The following is a 20443-nucleotide window of genomic DNA, read 5'->3' as shown; positions in this document are numbered from 1 at the left end:
ACACACACACACACACACACACACACACACACACATTGTAGTTAGACCCCAATTGAAGTGCCAGTGTGACTTTCACCTCTTAGAACCTCTGTTTCCTCAGTTGTAAAAGGGAGGACAATAATAGTATGTGCTTTACAGGGTCACGGTGTAGATTAGATGAGATCACTCTATAAACAGTACTTTGCACAGTGCCTCGCACAGACGGTAGTATGAATATTACCTATTATTTATTTATACTACCAATTTGTATTTATCTATAGTTTATAGGTAAAATTGCTCCATGATAATCTGCTTCCAGTGGACCCATTCTAAGTAGGGACAGCCCATTTGCCTCTTCCCATGTGACCTCTGTTCAGATAGGAAACGTTAAGGCTCAGATTCATATTGATTTATGGGGCTGGGACCTGGAGTCCAAAGACTCCAGGAGTCTTGGCTCCACCACTGACTTATTAAGAACTTAAGTTACTGAGTCCCTTTGAGTCTCAGTTTCTCCAGATGTAAAAGACTAGGCTCATATTCTCCACTTCGTAGGGTTCTTGTGGGATAAAGGACTTGGATCTTGACAGGTCTGGGAATTCAGACCTGCTTTAGTGAGACTGGAGCATCAGCTTAACCAATGGAACCTGCCACCAGGGGGCAGGCTTGCTACATCCAAGTTCCCATTTGTCCAAAATACTCATTTCCTTTTTTGAGCGTGGTTGTCTAACTTTTTTATTATGGAAAGAGTCCAAAATACACAAAAGTAGAATGGTATAATAAGCCTCATGTACCCAGCACTAAGTTTCAACAACTATCAACATTTCATCAATCTTCCCCTCTCTTTTTGTTTGCTCTGCTGCTAGTGGAATATTTTAAAGCATATTCCAGACCTCATTTTGTTTTATCCCTAATGCACGTGTGCTGCTCCAATTGAAAAAGACTTATTTTCTGCGGGGCACGGTGGCTCACACCTGTAATCCAAGCACTTTAGGAGGCTGAGGTGGGCGAATCATCTGAGGTCGGGAGTTTGAGACCAGCCTGACAACCATGGAGAAACCCAGTCTCTACTGAAAATACAAACTTAGTCAAGCGCAATGGCCCATGCCTACAATCCCTGCCACTTGGGAGGCTGAGGCAGGAGAATCGCTTGAAACCGGGAGGCAGAGGTTGCGGTGAACCAAGATCGCACTATTGCACTCCAGCCTGGGCAACAAGAGCGAAACTCCATCTCCAAAAAAAAAGAAGAAAGAAAAAGACTTACCTTCACAAGCACTGTGTCACTTAACAAAAAAGAACAATAATTCCTTAATTTTATCTAAGTTCTTATTTAAATTTATTTATTTATTTATTTATTTATTTTCTGAGGGTCTCACTCTGTCTCTAGCCCAGGCTGGAGTGCAGTGGCCTAATCTCCACTCACTGCAACCTCTGCCTCCTGGGTTCAAGCGATTCTCCTGCCTCAGCTTCCCAAGTAGCTGGGACTACAGGTGTGTGCCACCACGCCTGGCTAATTTTTGCATTTTTTGGTAGAGACTGTGTCGTTCACTGTGTTGGCCAGGCTGGTCTCAAACTCCTGGCCTCAAGTGATCTGCCCGCCTCAGCCTCCCAAAGTGTTGAGATTTCAGGTGTGAGCCACAGTGCCTAACCTATATTTAAATTTCTGAAGACGTCTTTTGACAGCTAACTCATTTGAATCTTGATCCAAATGAGGTTACTGCATTAGGTAAGTCACTTTCACATTCTACTGTCCAGTTTTACTTCTGTATTATGAATCTACCAGAGAATCCAGGACACTTGTCCTGTAGAATGCTCCACATTTGGAGTTTGACTGATTATGGTCTTTGTATATCCCTCATATTTCTGGTAAACTGGTAATTAGATTTTGGCTTCATAAGGCTTAGGCTCTTTTTCTTTCTTTTGTTGTTGTTTTTCTTTCTTTTGAGACAGGGTCTCACTCTGTCACCCAGGTTGGAGAGCAGAGGCAAGATCTCGGCTCACTGCAAGCTCTACCTCCCAGGTTCAAGCAATCCTCCTGCCTCAGCCTCCCTAGTAGCTGGGACTACAGGCGTACACCACCACACTTGGCTAATTTTTTTTTTTTTTTAGTAGAGATGGGGTTTCACCATGTTGGCCAGGCTGGTCTCGAACTCCTGACCTCAGGTAATCTGACTGCCTCGGCCTCCCAAACTTTTGGGATTACAGGTGTGAGCCACTACACCCAGACATCTCTCTCTTTTTTTTTTTTAAAGGCAAGAATATTTTGTGGAGAGCACTGTTGACTTAATGAACAAAGTGCCACCACATGCCAGGCACTAGTTGACTCTTTAGGGAAGGTATATGTCAAGACATTTGTTAGTGGCCCCCACAGCCTCTGGATTTAAGGCCATCAGTAAGCCCCATCCTTCAAGACACAGAGAGCTTGTCAAGGAAGGGCCCAAGGACCCTATCTCCAATCCTCTATCCCCTAGCCAATTAAGTCCAACAAGACTCAATTCCAGGACTGCTGTTTGAGGAATAGACACTAACCTTAAAACATTTTAGTGATTTTAAGGTTGGTCAATGACTTTTAAATTATTTTTAATTTTTTTAAAACTGGAAAATGGTATTTAGAGACTAAATCTGTGCACTAGGGGTGTTCCAGGGCTGGGTGACCAGCCTGGCCAACATGGTTCCTCTAAATGGTATTTAGAGAGTAAATCTGTGCACTGAGTTGGTCATTGCTTCTAGGCCTTTTCGGCAGACAGAGCTAAAAAAAATATATTTTTTTTTTTTGAGATGGAGTCTTGCTGTGTTACCCATGCTGGAGTGCAGTGGCGCAATCTCAGCTCACTGCAACCTCCACCTCCTGGGTTCAAGCAATTTTCCTGCCTCAGCCTCCCGCGTAGCTGAGACTACAAGTGCCTGCCACCGTGCCTGGCTAATCTTTCTATTTTTGGTAGAGATAGGGTTTTGCCACGTTGGCCAGGCTGGTCTGGAACTCATGACTTTAGGTGATCCACCAGCCTCAGCCTCCCTAAAGTGCTGGGATTACAGGCGTGAGCCACCACACCAGGCTGAAAATACATTTTTGAAAAGAAAAAATACATACTGCTATCTAATTCAGATCTAAGTTTATCCTAAGCTTCTTTTCTCCTTAAAACACTTTCTCATACACTGAAAAATCTTGGTTCCTAATGCTATTGACATAATTACTTATTTGTTTGTTCTTATATCATAGTTTCAAAATAACAACATCAATATTACTACTAGCAATAAGACGAATGAATGCAATTGTATTTCTATGCAGTTTTATTTGTTCTTAGACTATAATCCATTAGAAAGGTACAATCAAGGACAGGTGTGATGGCTCATGACTGTAATCCCGACACCTTGAGAGATAAAAGAGGATCACCTGAGGTCAGGAGTTTACAAGCAGCCTGGGCAACACAGTGAGACCCTGTCTCTACAAGAAAATTTTGGCCAGGCGCGGTGGCTCAAGCCTGTAATCCCAGCACTTTGGGAGGCCGAGACGGGCGGATCACGAGGTCAGGAGATCGAGACCATCCTGGCTAACACGGTGAAACGTCGTCTCTACTAAAAATACAAAAACTAGCTGGGCGAGGTGGCGGGTGCCTGTAGTCCCAGCTACTCGGGAGGCTGAGGCAGAAGAATGCCGTAAATCCGGGAGGTGAAGCTTGCAGTGAGCTGAGATCCGGCCACTGTACTCCACCCGGGGCAACAGAGCGAGACTCCACCTCACAAAAAAAAAAAAGAAAATTTTAAAAATTAGCTATACCTATAGTCCCAGCTCCTCAGGAGGATAAGGGGGGAAGATCCCTTGAGCCCAGGAGTTGGAAGTTGGTGAACTATAATCACCACTGCACTCAAGCCTGGGCGACAGAATGAGAACTCATCTCTTTATTTTTTTGAGATGGAGAGTGTCGCTCTGTGGCCCAGGCTGGAGTGCTGTGACGGGATCTCGGCTTCACTGCAAGCTCTGCCTCCTGGGTTCACGCCATTCTCCTGCCTCGGCCTCCCCAGTAGCTGGAACTACAAGCACCCGCCGCCACGCCCAGCTAATTTTTTGTATTTTTAGTAGAGACGGGTTTCACCATGTTAGCCAGGATGGTCTCAATCTCCTGACCTCATGATCTGCCCGCCTAGTCCTCCCAAAGTGCTGGGATTACAGGCGTGAGCCACCTCACCCAGCCTGAACTCATCTCTTAAAAAAAAAAAAAATCAAAATACTTAAGAAGCCGTTTGAAATTATTTTCTCTGTGTTACACCACCAATCTGACATTACAGATAGTTCATTTGTTTCCATTTGTTTTTAATTTTTATGGAGTGCTTCATTTGATTGAACTGTCTTATAAACGTGAAATGTTCATAAGGTTCCAAAATTGTACTATATAAAAGGTATATTCATAGAAGTCTCATTCCCATCCCTATGCTCTCCATCCCATATAAGCAACTATTTTTGCAGAAGTTTGGGATTTATTCTTCCATTGTCTACCTTTTAAATATAAGTACTTAACGTTTATTTATCTCTCCATTACTCACATGTAATAGCATACTATAAACACTGTATGTACTTTGCTTATTTCACTTAATAGAGATCACTTGATATTAGTATATGTTTATTAGTATATATAAGAAATCTTCCACATCTTTATTTTTTTTTTGAGACAGAGTCTTGCTCTTTTTTTTTTTTTTTTTTGAGACAGTCTTGCTCTGTCACCCAAGCTGGAGTGCAGTGGTGTGACCTTGGCTCACTTCAACCTCCACCTCCCAGGTTCAAGAGATTCTCCTGCTTCAGCCTCCCAAGTAGCTGGGACCACCCAAGTAGTAGTGCCACCACGCCCACCTAATTTTTGTATTACAGAGACAGGGTTTCACCATGTTGGCCAGGCTGGTCTCGAACTCCCGACCTCAAGTGATCTGCCCACTCGACCTCCCAAAGTGCTAGGATTACAGATGCGAGCCACGCCAGGCCTCTTCCACATACTTTTTCATGGCTGCATAGTACTTCATCCTGTGTATGTACTGTAATTTATTCAACCAGTTCTTTATCACTAGACATGTGAGCAGTTTCCAATCTTTTGCTATTCATTAATGACATAATGAATAGCCCTGTACATACAGGTTTGTTGGTTTTGTGTGTGTGTGTTTGCCAGTATATTACTAGGTTAGATTCCTCGAAATCTAGTATTTGATCTAGGGCTACTGGATCAAATAATATGGCTATATATTGCCAAATTTCCTTGTTAACAGTATCACTTTGCCTTCCCACCAGCCATGTATGAGAATGCTAGCCTTAGGTGTATTTTGATACTGTATCAGATTGAGGAGGCTGCAGAGATCAATCACAGACAAGGTTCCTCCCCCCAGGAGGCCTACAGGCAAAAAAAAAAAAAAAAAAAATGACATAACATAATAAGCACGGGAAGCATTTACCCTGAAGCTAATGAATCTTAAGCTTCAGAGTCCTTTACTTATAGGGACCCTTTCCAATGTTCCAGGTATGTGTTCCCAGGGCCATTTTATAACCTTTCTCCTCAGGAGGACACCCCAAATTATTTAAGCTTCAGGCCCCACAAGATCTAAACTCACCTCACAGACTTAACTGTGAGCCTAAATTGGGGGTGAGAGTGGATTTCAAATCTCATCTGCAGCCAACTTGAGAGCAAGGGTTCCTATGATACTTAATGATTGAGACAAAATGAAAACGCTACTTTGATTGAGAGAGGGAGGTCCCTCCCCTGATTCGGATCAATAACCCACACAGGTAGTTAGCTGTCTTCACAGAGCCTTCTATATTTTCCCTTTACTTTTGAGGGCAGGAAATAAGTCTTGGCTGACACCAGTGTTTCCAGCAAACAGCTGAAGACTTGACACTTGGATGGCACTCAGGACAAAAATCTTAACAGATTACAGAACCGTTGTGGGTTTTTGGGTTTTTTAGTTTTTTTTTTTTTTTAAGGGGAGAGGATGTTACACTAGGAGTGGGTATTCAAGGTAGACACATCCCAAAACAGACACTTCCGTGAAAAGAGGCAGGTGTTTCCTCACCTGTAAAAACAGGATAATAAAACCTCCCCTTGTGGGGTCTGGTTAGGATTAAGCAAGATCATGTGTATAAAAACAGGATAATAAAACCTCCCCTTGTGGGGTCTAGTTAGGATTAAGCAAGATCATTTATATAAAGACCTAACCCAGTGCCAGACTCTAGGGAGAAGGGGAATAAATGGAGGGCAGAAAATAAAATGGGTTGATCTTTGAGCACAGCGACAGGGATTCTTTGTACATCGTGCCTTATAGAGCGAGCGCTGGGAGGAGGAATCATCACCCTGCTGAGAAGTAATAGGTGCAGAAAAAATTGGGGAAGAAGGAATGGACGTTTCTGGCGGATGCTTACTGATCTAACAACTGGATGACTGAGAGATGCGGACCTGAGTGACCCGGACCTGAGTGACCCCCGGCTGGCTGTGGGGCCGACAGCTTGAGGGATCTGACTGACAGCGCGTGGCAGCCGAGCGACTGCGGCTGCGGCAGCCGCTGGGCCCCCATTGACTGTCCCGCCCCGAGAGCGGCCGGAGCGCTGTGGATCCTGGCTCGTACCGAGACTTCTCCCGCGCGCCGACTGCAGGCCAACCCTCCACCAGGAGCCTCCGGGGGGCGCCACGGGCCCCGCAGCCAGGTGCAGGCGCCGCCGTCCCCTCACTCCCCACGCCGAGGAGGTGGCCCTGGCTCCCTGCGGCCGCGGCCGGGGAACAATGAGGCGCCGGCTTCTTTAAGGGAGATACCACCGCGCCGGCGGGGCAGGGGACGGCGTCCTCCCAGATGATCGCACCCAGGCCCGCGCCGCCGCCGCCGCCGCCGTCTCGGTAACTGCACCGCCCGCAAACATGGCTCAGTGACTCGGACAAAAGCTGCAGTCTCCCTCCCGGCGGGGCGGACGCCAGGCCTCCTAGGTCGGGCCGCACCTCCCGGCGGGCCCGCCAAAGAGCACCGCGCCCCGTAAGCACCCGAGACCCGCGCGGAAGATGCACCGGGCGTTCCACCCCAGCGAGCCCCGCACCCCAGCCCGCAGCTCGGTAGGTCGGAAGGGGGGCGGGTAGGGGGAGGGGAGGCCGTGGCCGGGAGCGCGCAGCCCCAGGCCCAGACCTGCCGCTGCAGACCGTCCCTGGGGCCGGGGGCCCTGAGAACCCGCTGCAGCTGGAGGGTGGCCGAGCCCCGGCGTGGCGTGGCCTCGCGGTTCCAGGGCCCGGCCACCCCTGCGGGGAGCAGCACCAGTGGTGCGCTCCGGAGCGCGCACACCTCCGACGACTCCAGGCTCTGCAAATCCTCGGGAGAAGGAGGAGGCGAGCGGACCGCCGGCCGCGCGCTTCGTCGGTGGCGCGGAACGTCCCGGCTCGCGCTACGGAAAGCCGGAGGGGGGCGGGGCCGTCGGCGTAAGGGGGTGTGTCCGCGCGCACCACGGGGGCGCGCGCCGGCTGCTGACTGGAGGCGGCGGCAGCGGAGGCGCGAGCTGCCCGATAATGGCGGCCTGCAGAGCCCATGAGAGGGAGAAGCGGCGGCGTCTACCCTGAGGTAAATCTGGCCCTTCGGCGTGGCCGAGAGGCCCTGCTGCAGAGCCGACGGTCCTGCATGTGTCTCCCTCCCTGGGACGCCTGTCACAGACCTGTCAGCGGAGTCATCCCGGGGAAGGCCCCGCGCTCCTCAGGCCACCGGCCCCAGCCGCGGCCTCCTCTCACACTGGGGCCACCTTCCCTCGGCCCTCAGTCCCCTGCCCCGAGGAGTTGAGGCAACTGCAGGGCTGGCTCCTCTGAGCAAAGGGGCTCGGGAGGCTCCCCTCCGGGCTTCATCTGAGCACGGCCGAGGAGGGGGAGGGCCTGACACTTGGCCAATGAGCGCGGCCTGAGTGGCCGCGTCGGGCAACACCTCTGGCCGGGACTAGCCCTTCCCGGGTGCCAGCAGGTGTCTGGCCTGGCCGGCCCGCGTCCCAGCGCCTGGTTAGAGCAGTGGGAGCGAGGGCCCGCCACTTTCGGTCGAAAGTCGCTTAGGTTCGCACCGAATGCATCATTTGATCCGGGATCCCACGGGTTTCATAAACACCCCTCTCCTCCCTATTCAGGAGGGTGCTCTTCCCCATGGGGACCGTACCAGGCTGGAGAGGACATGGGACTGCTTCAGAGACACGAGCCACCTTGAGTGGATGTGATTGGCGATCCCCATAGAGCAGGAAAGCTCGTCTGCTGTGCAGCCGGGGCAGAGGATTCTGTGGCAGGAAATTAGACACTAGGAAATTCAGTAGCGATTTGAAGGGTGGGTGTCCAGTTAGAGGAAGTGGGACTGAAAGCAATCTCAGAAGTCATTTCTTTTTATTAAATCTATCCTACGGACTTAAAGTAGTGGATCCCAACTTCTCAGGCTCTAGGGTCAGTAGTAGCCTTTTGCTTCCCCAGCTGTACAGAATAAATATTGTACAATCTCAGGTTACTTTTCTTGCCCGTGGTCACAATCTACAAATGAGAATTCGTTCGTGGAGTTCGTTAGAATCTAGACATTGTTTGGGGGAGTGAGGAAGCACACTTTAGACTTTCTGCATTCAACACAGCGTTTCTGTGCAGGGCCTTTGCTCTCTCGCCTTTAAACCGTTCATTAAGTTGAATTCCCAAGAACTCTGTCCGAGAGCCCCTTGATATGCAGGATCTTTGTTGGCAAAAATGACCTAGAACTAAATAGATATTGTTTACTCCAGCTCTCTTATGATTAGTAAAAAGGAAACATAAAAATTTTAAAATAGCTATTGTTAAATGACTACAAAAAGGTAGCTGTATTCTAAGTAGCTTATTTTATTTTTAAATAAACGTTAATGGCCGGGTGTGGTGGCTCATGCCTGTAATCTCAGCACTTTGGGAGGCCGAGGCGGGCAGATCACGAGGTCAGGAGATCGAGACCATCCTGGCTAACACCGTGAAACCCCGTCTCTACTAAAAAATACAAAAAAATTAGCCGAGCGTGGTGGCGGGTGCCTGTGGTCCCAGCTACTCGGGAGGCTGAGGCAGGAGAATGGCCTGAACCCGGGAGGCGGGGCTTGGAGTGAGCCGAGATCGCACCGCAGCACTCCAACCTGGGTGACAGAGCGAGACTCCGTCTCAAAAAAAAAAAAAAAAAGAGGGGGAGGGGGGAGGGATAGCGTTAGGAGATACACCTAATGTAAATGACGAGTTAATGGGTGCAGCACACCAACATGGCACATGTATACATATGTAATAAACCTGCACGTTGTGCACATGCACCCTAGAACTTAAAGTATAATAAAAAAAATTTAAAAAAAAAGAAACGTTTCTTTTCCACAAACTTTATTTTCATTTGTTTTGTAAGAAATAGATGACATAAGAGACAAAATTAAAATATAAATAGAGTTTGGCCACTTTTACGAATGAAAACAAACATTTTCAGTTCTATAAATGATTTGGTTCACTTTCAGGCCTTAAGCATAAGCCAGGTGTTTGTATTTCTAACTGTGAGGGGGTTCTGTTTTTGCTGTTTATGACCATTATGTGTGTGGTAGCCTGAAGGAGAAGCTGGGATTTTGCTTGCTTGCCTGTTTTTTCCTGATCAGTAAATAAGAATGCTGAATTTTGGGGGTGTATTTTTAACAGTGACATTTTCAAGCAGTTCATATAAGAGACAGTATACTGTAGTGCTTCATATCTTGGTCGTCTGAGGCAGATGGCCGGGTTTCAAATCCCAGGTCCACCAGTTACTAGCTATTGACCTTAGGCATTTCATTTAACCTCTTCATTATATAGTTTCATCTATAAAAAGACCATAATAGTATCCACCTCATAAGATTATTATGAGGATTAACTGAATTTAATATTCTAAAGAACTTAAAACAGTTCCTGATATATGGTAAATACTACCTGTTAGCTTTATTGTTACTATTCCTAAAATTAGATTTCCCCTAGATATAGCAAATATCCTTCAAGCACTGCAGACAGACAGATGACAAGTAAATCATACATAAGAAGAAATACAAGCCAGTAGGTACACATAATTTCAACAGAGCACTTTGTTGATTTTTCCAGAAACCTCGACCTTGAAGATGGTGAGTAGCCAGCCAAAGTACGATCTAATACGGGAGGTAGGCCGAGGTAGTTACGGTGTTGTGTATGAAGCAGTCATCAGAAAGACCTCTGCACGGGTGGCAGTGAAGAAAATTCGATGTCACGCACCTGAAAATGTTGAACTAGCCCTTCGTGAGTTCTGGGCACTAAGCAGTATCAAGAGCCAACATCCAAATGTGATTCACTTGGAGGAATGCATCCTACAAAAGGATGGGATGGTGCAAAAGATGTCCCACGGCTCTAATTCTTCCCTTTATTTACAGGTATGTGTTGTTGATTGGGAAATAGAAATGATTTGAACATGGCATTGGTCAGCAAGAAGAGGAATGAAAGGGTCAGAAGAACGTTTCCCTTTAAATGCAGGTGTTTTGTAGTTAGAAATAGATAAGTGTCTGCCAAGAATTGAGTAGATGTTTGCTTAAAACAAGGTTTTATTTAAACCTGTGATGCACATACCTAAAAATAACATAAGCCACCTGTTATGCAATGGTACTTGCCAGTCTGCATAGGAATGGGGCAAGATAGGAGCTAGAGAAGTGCTTGAGACTACAGTCTAATAACTTCGTTTCTTTGAAATCAATAATTTTGGACTTGAGGACAGAAGAAAAGGAAAAATTCCACAAGCAGTAGCAACACCCCTAGGTAATTGAGCATCTCTTTTATAAATCACTGGTTTGAATGTAAACCTCTGCTGTTTTAGAGGGATATTTGGTTTCTTCACCATGCAATTCCAGTTAATTTTCATGAAGTACATGGTTTAACACCTGAATGTTATTAACAGTGCTCACAGCTAACATTTGAATTTGCCCTCAGTTCCATGCTCTGTGCTGAGTGCTTTAAAAGCAATTGCTCAAAACAATCCAATGAGGACCAGGCACGGTGGCTCACGCCTGTAATCCCAGCACTTTGGGAGGCAGAGGTGGGCGGATCACGAGGTCAGGAGATGGAGACCATCTTAGCTAACACGGTGAAACCCTGTGTCTACTAACAATACAAAAAATTAGGTCGTGGTGGCAGGCTCCTGTTGTCCCAGCTTCTTGGGAGGCTGAGGCGGGAGAATGGTGTGAACCTGGGAGGCGGAGCTTGCAGTGAGCCAAGATTGCGCCACCGCACTCCAGCCTGGGCGACAGAGTGAGACTCCGCCTCAAAAAAAAAAAAAAAATCCTATGAGGAAAGGACTATTATTACCTTCATTACAAATGAAGAAACTGAAGCTTAGTATAGCTAATGAATTTATCCAAAGTCACATACATAGAAAGTGGTAGAATTGGGAGCAGGAGCTAAGACTGACAGCTAAAGCTTATGCTTTCTTAACTCCCAAATTACTTTTCTGTAAACCTGAGGAAATGGAAAAGCTTTTCTGTTTTTCTTTTGTTGGCTTCTGCCAGAAATTGAAATCTCTAGTAGCTCTATACTCAAAGAACAGAAAATATATTAAGACATAGCTTCTTAAAGACTAGGGCAGAATTTCTTAAAGCTAGTCATTCTTGGCCGGGCGCGGTGACTCACACCTGTAATCCCAGCACTTTGGGAGGCCAAGGCGGTTGGATCATGAGGTCAGCAGATCGAGACCATCCTGGCTAACACAGTGAAATCCCATCTCTACTAAAAAAAATTACAAAAAATTAGCCGGGCGTGGTGGTGGGTGCCTGTAGTCCCAGCTATTTGGGAGGCTGAGGCAGGAGAATGGCGTGAACCCAGGAGGCAGAGCTTGCAGTGAGCCAAGATCATGCCACTGCACTCCAGCCTGGGCAACAGAGTGAGACTCTGTCTCAAAAAAAAAAAAAAGCTAGTCATTCTTGGAAAAGAAAACAACTTTCTGTGAGTGTGTCTAAATTCAGAATTTACCATCAGACTTTTACCACTTAAAAGTCTGTCTCTACTAAAAAACGACAAAAATTAGCCTGGCATGATAACATGCAACTGTAGTCCTAACTACTCAGAAGGCTGAGGCAGGAGAATCTCTTGAATCCAGGAGGCAGAGGTTGCAGTGGACCAAGATCGCACCACTGCACTCCAGCCTGGGGAACACAGCAAGACTCCATCTCAAAAAAAGAAAAAGAAAAAGTCTGTTTTTGGCCAGGTGTGGTGGCTTACGCCTCTAATTCCAACGTTTTAGGAGGGTGAAGCGGGAGGATAGCTTCAATCCAGGAGTTCAAGACCAGCCTGGATAACATAGCAAAACCCCATCTGTACAAAAAAAAAGTACAAAAATTAACCAGGCATGGTGGCATGCACCTTATAGTCCCAGCTACTTGGGAGGCTGAGGTGGGAGGATCATTTGAACCCAGGAGGCAGAGGTTGCAGTGAGCTGACATCATGCCACTGCACTGCAGCCTGGGTGACAGAGCGAGATTCTGTCTCAAAATAAACAAAACAAAACCTCTGTTTTTAAAACAAAAGTTTTGGACTAGGAACAACAAAACAAAATACATGAATGCATGTATTAAGAAACTTGCAAGTTTCCTTGTATGATGAGCAATATTAGTCTTGAGAATTTATATTGCAGTTTAGCACTCTGTGCCCTGAAGTTTTCTTTTCTTTTTTTTTTTTTTAGTTTTTTTGAGACAGAGTCTTGCTCTGTCGCTCAAGCTGGATTGCAGTGGTACGATCTCAGCTCATTGCAACCTCTGCCTCCCAGGTTCAAGTGATTCTCCTGCCTCAACCTCCTGACTAGTTGGGACTCCAGGCGCCTGTCACTATGTCTGGCTAAATTTTGTATGTTTAGTATAGACGGGGTTTCACCATGTTGGCTAGGCTGGTCTTGAACTCCAGACCTCAAGTGATCCATCCACTTCAGCCTCCCAAAGTGGTGGGATTACAGGCATGAGCCACCTCGCCCAGCCAATGCCCTGCAGTTTTCCGTTTTATGACAGTAAAAATAACTATTTAGCCTCTGTTCATTTTATTGCTTTTTTAAAAGTGCTTATTATGTAAGTTGAATTGATAGAAAATATTGGAAACATTCTTACTATATTCTCTGAAAAGTGGATAGAGGCCAGGCATAGTTGCTAACACTTATAATCCTAGCTTTGGGAGGCTGAGGCGGGCAGATTGCCTGAGCTCAGGAGTCTGAGACCAGCCTCGGCAACACGGTGAAACTAAAATGCAAAAAATTAGCCTGGCATGGCAGCGTGTGCCTGTAGTCCCAGCTATTCAGGAGACTGAGGCAGGAGAATTGCTTGAACCCGGGAGGTGGAGATTGCAGTGAGCCAAGATCATGCCACTGCACTCCAGCCTGGGTGACAGAACGAGACTCCATCTCCAAAACAAGAACAAAAAAAAAGTGGATAGAAAGCCAAACATGGTGGCTCACACCTGTAATCCCAGCACTTTGGGAGGCTAAGGCAGGCAGATCACTTGAGGCCAGGAGTTCAAGACCAGCCTGGGCAACATGGCAAAACCCCATTTCTACGAAAATTACAAAAAGTTAGCAGGGTATGGTGGCACACGCCTGTGGTCCCATCTCCTTGGGAGGCTGAGGTGGGAGGATCACTTGAGCCTTGGAGGCGGAGGTTACAGTGAGCCGAGATTGGGCCACTGCACTCTAGCCTCAGCGACAGCCAGACACCCTGTCTCAAAAAAAAAAAAGAAAAAAAAAAGGTGGATAGAACCTTGCTGAACTTTACATTGAGTTTTAGAGACTGAGAGGCATGATCTATTTTGAACCAGAAAAGCAAAGATATTTAAACAAAAGATATATTAGCTGAGCATGGTGGCACGCACCTTTAGTCCCAGCTACTCAGGAAGCCGAGGCAGGAGGATTGCTAGAGTCCAGAAGTTCAAGACTGCAGCGAGCCATGATCGCACCACTGCACTCTAGCTGTTGTCACAGAGTGGGACCCTGTCTCAAAAATAAATAAACAAACAAACAAACATATTATTTAGTGCTGAGTCCAGATCCAGCAATTGTTATAGTAGCTCATAAAGTTTTAAGATGTAAAGGCCTACCAGACTTGATTCAGTGATTTTTATATCTAAAGCACCTTTTTGTTTAGTAAATCTCTTTCATCTTTTAAAGCCTAATAGACTTGTGTTTCACTTTTGGTACGTTTTCTTAGCTGAATGACCTTGGATAAATAACCCAACTCTTCCTAGCATCTATTTCTTGATATTTAAGATAAGGGGTAATAATACCTACTTTGTATAGGAGTTGTCAAAATTAGAGATGTTGCAAAAACAATACTTGGTACATATAAGTACTCAGTAATTGGTACCTCTATTAAAATTGTCTTTTCTATGGATTTATTTAGTTGTCCAGACATTCATCAACACATTTAGCCAGTGCCTTCTCTAAATTTACATCTAGTAAAGACAACCGATATTTACATTTAGTAAAGACAAACAAATCTGTAGTATGACTACAGAGTCCCTATGTATGGTATTCTCCATACAGATTTTAATTTTTCTCCATGTTTTTCCAGATGTCTTCTTCCTTCTTCTCAGTTAGAATCATTAAATCAGTTCCTGATAGCCAAAAGCCTCACCTAGAAGAAAATGTAAAACAATTCACAGAAGTTACAATCTCATGCGAACCTAGTGGCCAGTTTGTGTACTTGTGATAAATATCATGAATGACAAGTACAGGATACATACAACAGGGAAACCTACATAATCCTGTGGCTCAAAAGTTATGAATCGTTGGGTGGGCACAGTGGCTTACGCCTGTAATCTCAGCACTTTGGGAGGCTGAGGCGGGTGAATCACTTGAGCCCAGCAGTTCAAGATTAGCCTGGGCAACATGGTGAAACCCTATCTCTACAAAAAGTTTAAAAATTAGCTGGGTGTGGTGGTGCGTGCCTGTAGTGTCAGCTACTTGGGAGGCTCAGGCAGGAGGATCACTTGAGCCAGGGAGACTGAGGCTGCAGTGAGCCATGATTGTGACACTGCACTCCAACCTGCGTAATAGAACAAGACCTTGTCTTGCACACACACACAATATATATATATATAATTGTCTAAAACTTGTAGTGTGCAGAGGAGTTAGCTAGATGAGAAAAATTTCCTAGGCAGAAAAAAAGCGTACATACAAAGGTCTTGAAGCAAAACGCATGAAGTGTTTAAAAATTGAAAGAAGAGGCTGGGCACAGTGGCTCACACCTGTAATCCCAGCACTTTGGGAGGCCTAGGGGCGGATCACAAGGTCAAGAGATCGAGACCATCCTGGCCACAATGGTGAAACCTCATCTCTACAAAAAATTCAAAAATTAGTTGGGCATCGTGGTGCATGCCTGTAGTCGCAGCTACTTGGGAGACTGAGGCAGGAGAGTCTCTTGAGCCTGGGAAGCAGAGGTTGCGGTGAGCTGAGATCATGCCACTGCACTCCAGCCTGGCGACAGAGCGAGACTCTGTCTTAAAAAAAAAAAAAAAAAAAAAAAAATTGAAAGAAGATAGAGTTGTTTTAGATGAGGTTAGAGGGGACAGCAGGAGTCAGAGTGCACAAGGTCTCATAACCCATGTTAAAGAGCTTAGACTATATCCTAAGAGAACAGGGAAGCCATTGAAGGGCCTGAGTCAAGAGAAACCAATGGCTAACATCCTCTACATGTTAAAATAAGCAGATTGGTTGCTGCATTTCCATAGCTCTCAACCAGAGGCCCTGTGGCCTGTTTTCATATGGCTTTCGATGCTAAAAATAGTTTTTAGATTTTTTTTTAAGACTTGTGGGGGAAAAAAAGGAAAGGAAAAAGTATATGGTACAGAGACCTTATGTGGCTGTCAGGCCTGAAATATTTACTATCTGGCCTTACCCTAAACCATTCTTTGAACGCTGGTACTCGGCATTGCTCAAAGCTATTGAGGAAGTTTGCTTTTGAGAGTAAAGACAGAAGAAGAAAAGCATATTTAGTATCAGTGCACCTGGTAAATAATTATGTGATCTGTACCTTTCTATTCTTTCATTTTCTGTCTCCCTGGCAAACACATGCAACAAGGAAAACTCATGCAAAAGAGATAACTGCAGATCATTGCAATTACTATTGTCTGCTGTGTGGAGAGATGGTGTGAAAGGATGTTCTTTGCTTGTGCTTGGCCAAATGGTAGAGGAAGTACCAGTAGACTTAAATGTGAAATTAACAATTCATTCACTCTTCAGCAACTCTTTGGTCTTTTCTGTTCAACTTATGGGTCTGAAAAGGACACCATACAACAAATGCTTTTAAAAGACAATATACGGGCCGGGCGCCATGGCTCGCACCTATAATCCCAGCACTTTGGGAGGCCGAAGTGGGTGGATCATGAGGTCAAGAGATTGAGACCATCCTGGCCAACATGGTGAAACCCTGTCTCTACTAAAAATATAAAAGTTAGCTGGGCATGGTGGCACACACCTGTAGTCCCAGCTACTTGGGAGGCCGAGGCAGGAGAATCTCTTGAACCCAGGAGGCGGAGGTTGCAGTGAGTCGAGATTGCGCCGTTGCACTCCAGCCTGGTGACAGAGCAAGACTCTGTCTCAAAAAAAAAAAAAAAAAAGACTATATACTGTGTTTTAGAGTGATAGTTCATGTCTAGTGAAGTAATTCTATTGAATTTCAAGTAAAGGAGAGTTGTAACTAGATAATAATAACAAATAAAACTGTGATTTAGTCTAGGTTTTCAGCTTGTATAAAAGAAGAAATATACAAATTCAGAGTTGATTTTTTATATCAAAATGCATATTTGAAAACAAAATAATAAAACAAAATATTTAAAAATTTTAAAAATGCATATTTGATTTTTATAAATTGGTTTTTAAAAGTCATCCAGTGAAAGAGCCAACATGTTTGCATTCTGCCTATAGAAGTTTATGAAGTAACAATGTCAGTCTTTATTAGTGACTACAGGAACAGCTATTTCTGCAACAACTAGTTGTTCCTTGATCATATTTCTCTCGATTTCACAGGTTATGTTGACAGTGTATGTGCAATGAGTAAGAAGTGTATTTCAGGCGATTTCATTGAATAGAGTTTCCTAATTGAGGTTTATACCCCAACTGGCAATTTCCTAGGTCTGTCTGCTGAAACTTTGGTCTTTTCATGAAGCTATGAGGTAGGTGGGTAGAATTCAGCTCCACTGACACATGGAGAAAATGTGTGGCCACTTGGACGCTTTTCAAAATAAAACAATTTAAAAATTTTTACCCCTTGGTTTAGAGCTTTGGTGTGTATTTATCAGGGACAAAATGACAGTTTGAAGCATTTTTTAAAGTTTAAAATAAAATGCATATATGAAAGCACTGATTAAATATTAATAGAGTTTCCACTTAAAGGTGGAGACTGACTTAACCTTTAAATTATTCTTTTCCTATAACTGAATTGTATAACCTATGCAAATGATTGTAATCTTTTTTTTTCCTTCTTGTAGCTTGTAGAAACTTCATTAAAAGGAGAAATTGCCTTTGATCCCAGAAGCGCCTATTATTTGTGGTTTGTGATGGATTTTTGTGACGGAGGAGATATGAATGAGTATCTATTGTCCAGGAAACCCAATCGTAAAACTAATACCAGCTTCATGCTTCAGCTGAGCAGTGCCCTGGCTTTCTTGCATAAAAACCAGATCATCCACCGAGATCTTAAGCCTGATAACATCCTGATTTCTCAAACCAGGTTGGATACCAGTGACTTGGAACCTACACTCAAAGTGGCTGATTTTGGTCTAAGTAAAGTTTGTTCAGCCTCTGGGCAGAACCCAGAAGAACCTGTCAGCGTAAACAAGTGTTTCCTTTCCACAGCATGTGGAACAGATTTTTACATGGCTCCTGAAGTTTGGGAAGGACATTACACAGCAAAAGCTGACATCTTTGCTCTGGGGATTATCATCTGGGCAATGCTGGAAAGGATCACATTCATAGACACAGAGACAAAGAAGGAACTCTTGGGGAGTTACGTAAAACAAGGAACTGAGATTGTGCCTGTTGGAGAGGCACTTCTGGAAAATCCCAAAATGGAACTTCTCATTCCTGTGAAGAAAAAATCTATGAATGGGCGAATGAAACAACTGATTAAGGAAATGCTGGCTGCAAACCCTCAGGATCGCCCAGATGCTTTTGAACTAGAACTCAGATTAGTACAAATTGCATTTAAAGATAGCAGCTGGGAAACGTGACACATATTATTTGCAAATACCATGGATGATATGCTGCTTCTGTTTAACAGTGATGCAACATTATGTGGCTGAAAAAGAATATAAAAAGCTAGACTCCACCCTCTAAGGGTTTAGATTTTTTGTGGGATGTTTTTTTCCTCATTTTTCTTAAATCCAAGTTGGCCGTTTTATTATATTAGTATGTTTCAAATGTGTATTACCAATGTGGGTGTAAATTTTTAAAAAATGATTATTGATAGAAGTTTGGCAGGAAAATTCTCTAAAAGCTAAGAAGAGAAGAGCGTCCAGTTTTCTGGAAATACGTCTCTAAGTATTTTAGACATTCCTTGTCAGTATTAGGAATTTCCATGGGAAAAGAGGTTTGCATGCTGGTAATGCAACCTTTGAAACTTTGTAAAGGAAACATATATGTATATATTTATGTATATGTGAGTATGTGAATGTACACATTTTGCATTCCATATGAAAAAAATGCCACATCTGTTTAAATTATTTGATGTAGGTTTGGGTTTTTGAGATTTGCTGGTGAAATCAGTGATGAAAAATAAACCTTCCCTTATCTTCCTACTCTGCCCCTTCCCCTATCTTCCTACTCTGCCCCTTCCCCTAATGAAATCATATTAGGTTTTTTTTTATTTTTGTAATATACAGCTTTTTTTTTTTAAAAGCATCATTTTGGAGGGTCTAAAATTATCTGGTAAAACATAAATGAAATTAAGTGATCCAAAGCTGCTGAAGTATGTTTGAACTCTCCAGTGCCCTGTAGCTGCAAGAGTTGAATTAGTCACGCAGTCATATGGTAGCAGGTTGGTGATTCAGTCCTACCTTCTTTAGGTAACCGAGCATTTATTTAACCAACTAAACCACTGCATTGGGACGTCTGCACTTGAGCTTCTACAATCTGATATAAATCTGAATACAGGATTCTGTTTCTGAAAATTTTGCTATGTATGAACTGTAATACTTGATATGGTTTGAAGACTTTGTCTAAGCCTCATTATACTGAAGTTGAAGAAACCAAATGAGCTCTACCCTCACTTTGCCTGCCCTGATATGGTCACTTGTTGAGTCACTGGAGTTCCTTTCATTTTGGCACTGATGCTGTTTTCTCTTGTCTGATTTGAGACAGTAATGATAGTAATATGGTTGTTGAAAATATTGATCACCTTTAATATAGGAGAAGATACGTATACAGTATGGCAAATGGATAAAAAGTTGTGGCAACCACTACTTTTAAAGTAGAAAAACTATCCATTTTATACAATCACTGATATAGTCTATGTCAAAAAACCAACAGACCATTATTCCTCTTGAAGTTAGTTTGATTTTAACTTTGTATGATTGTCTATGATTTGTTTTCCTGTAAATGCAGATAGTTAAAATCTAAAGGATAGAATGCTTCCCTAAAACAGAACATTAGCCTTTAAGGTTAAATAGACTTTACATTGTATCTAAGTTAATCTTTATAAAGCACTAGAATTTTTGGTCAAAAGTCGAACAAAATAGTATTAGAATATTGAAATTATTTATTATTTTTTTTTATGAGACGGAGTCTCACTCTGTCGCCCAGGCTGCAGTGCAGTGGCACGATCTCGGCTCACTGCAAGCTCTGCCTCCCAGGTTCACGCCATTCTCCTGCCTCAGCCTCCCGAGTAGCTGGGACTACAGGCGGCCGCCACTGTGCCCGGCTAATGTTTTTTTAAATTTTTAGTAGAGACGGGGGTTTCACCATGTTATCCAGAATGGTCTCGATCTCCTGACCTCATGATTCGCCCGCCTCGGCCTCCCAAAGTGTTGGGATTACAGGCGTGAGCCACCGCACCCGGCCTAGAATACTGAAATTATTGATAGCTTGCATAATCTCAGCTTTTTTGAACTTCCACAACTTTTGGAATATGTCATAATTTTTCCCTGTTTCAAATGTGTTCAGAGGAAACAGAATATAAAACATCACCAAAAAATTGCAGTACGTAAAATTTCTGGACTATGTGTTACTTGATCTGGAAGTTTAAAATTTGGACTAAAAGGTTTTATTGAAATAAAGCCTCTTAAAATGAAAAATCATATACTTTTAACATCACTTTCAAGCTAATAAGTATAAGAATTCTTTTGGAAATTAGAAGTGGAAACACCTGGAACCTCATGATAATTGACCCTCTGGATCACCAGATTAGTTTAATTTAACAGATATGTCCAAGGAAGTTGAGCTATAGGGAGTAAGAAAAAGCATCATGATAATGTTTCATCAATAACATGGCACTTCAGCA

At 43.9% G+C, this 20443-nt stretch overlaps 1 protein-coding gene across 3 annotated transcripts; it reads left to right on the top strand.

Annotated features, from left to right (window-relative positions):
* The first annotated feature begins 6679 nt into the window (after window positions 1-6679).
* On the top strand, window positions 6680-19815 carry PDIK1L (PDLIM1 interacting kinase 1 like). 3 transcript variants are annotated; one of them, XM_023219577.3, is made up of 3 exons: window positions 6680-7052; window positions 10056-10357; window positions 17436-19815. In XM_023219577.3, the coding sequence occupies exons 2-3, from the start codon at window positions 10073-10075 to the stop codon at window positions 18174-18176; spliced, it is 1026 nt and encodes a 341-aa protein (XP_023075345.1). In that variant the 5' UTR covers window positions 6680-7052; window positions 10056-10072; the 3' UTR covers window positions 18177-19815. The 3 variants fall into 3 exon arrangements, with proteins under 3 accessions (XP_023075345.1, XP_023075347.1, XP_023075344.1); XM_023219576.3 differs by lacking the exon at window positions 6680-7052 and adding an exon at window positions 7276-7548; XM_023219579.3 differs by lacking the exons at window positions 6680-7052; window positions 10056-10357 and adding an exon at window positions 7251-7548.
* The last annotated feature ends 628 nt before the right edge of the window (window positions 19816-20443 follow it).

Source organism: Piliocolobus tephrosceles, chromosome 1, assembly GCF_002776525.5.
Source record: "Piliocolobus tephrosceles isolate RC106 chromosome 1, ASM277652v3, whole genome shotgun sequence".
Classification (NCBI taxonomy): domain Eukaryota; kingdom Metazoa; phylum Chordata; class Mammalia; order Primates; family Cercopithecidae; genus Piliocolobus; species Piliocolobus tephrosceles.
Note: the sequence above shows the minus strand (reverse complement) of the source record. Positions and strands in the feature narration are given on the sequence as shown.

Excerpts from the sequence above, each read along its gene's own strand:
- PDIK1L (XM_023219577.3), top strand. The coding sequence starts at position 10,073 with ATGGTGAGTAGCCAGCCAAAGTACGATCTAATACGGGAGGTAGGCCGA. Across the intron at positions 10,358-17,435 it reads ATTCTTCCCTTTATTTACAG|CTTGTAGAAACTTCATTAAA; the intron begins GTATGTGTTGTT and ends TCCTTCTTGTAG.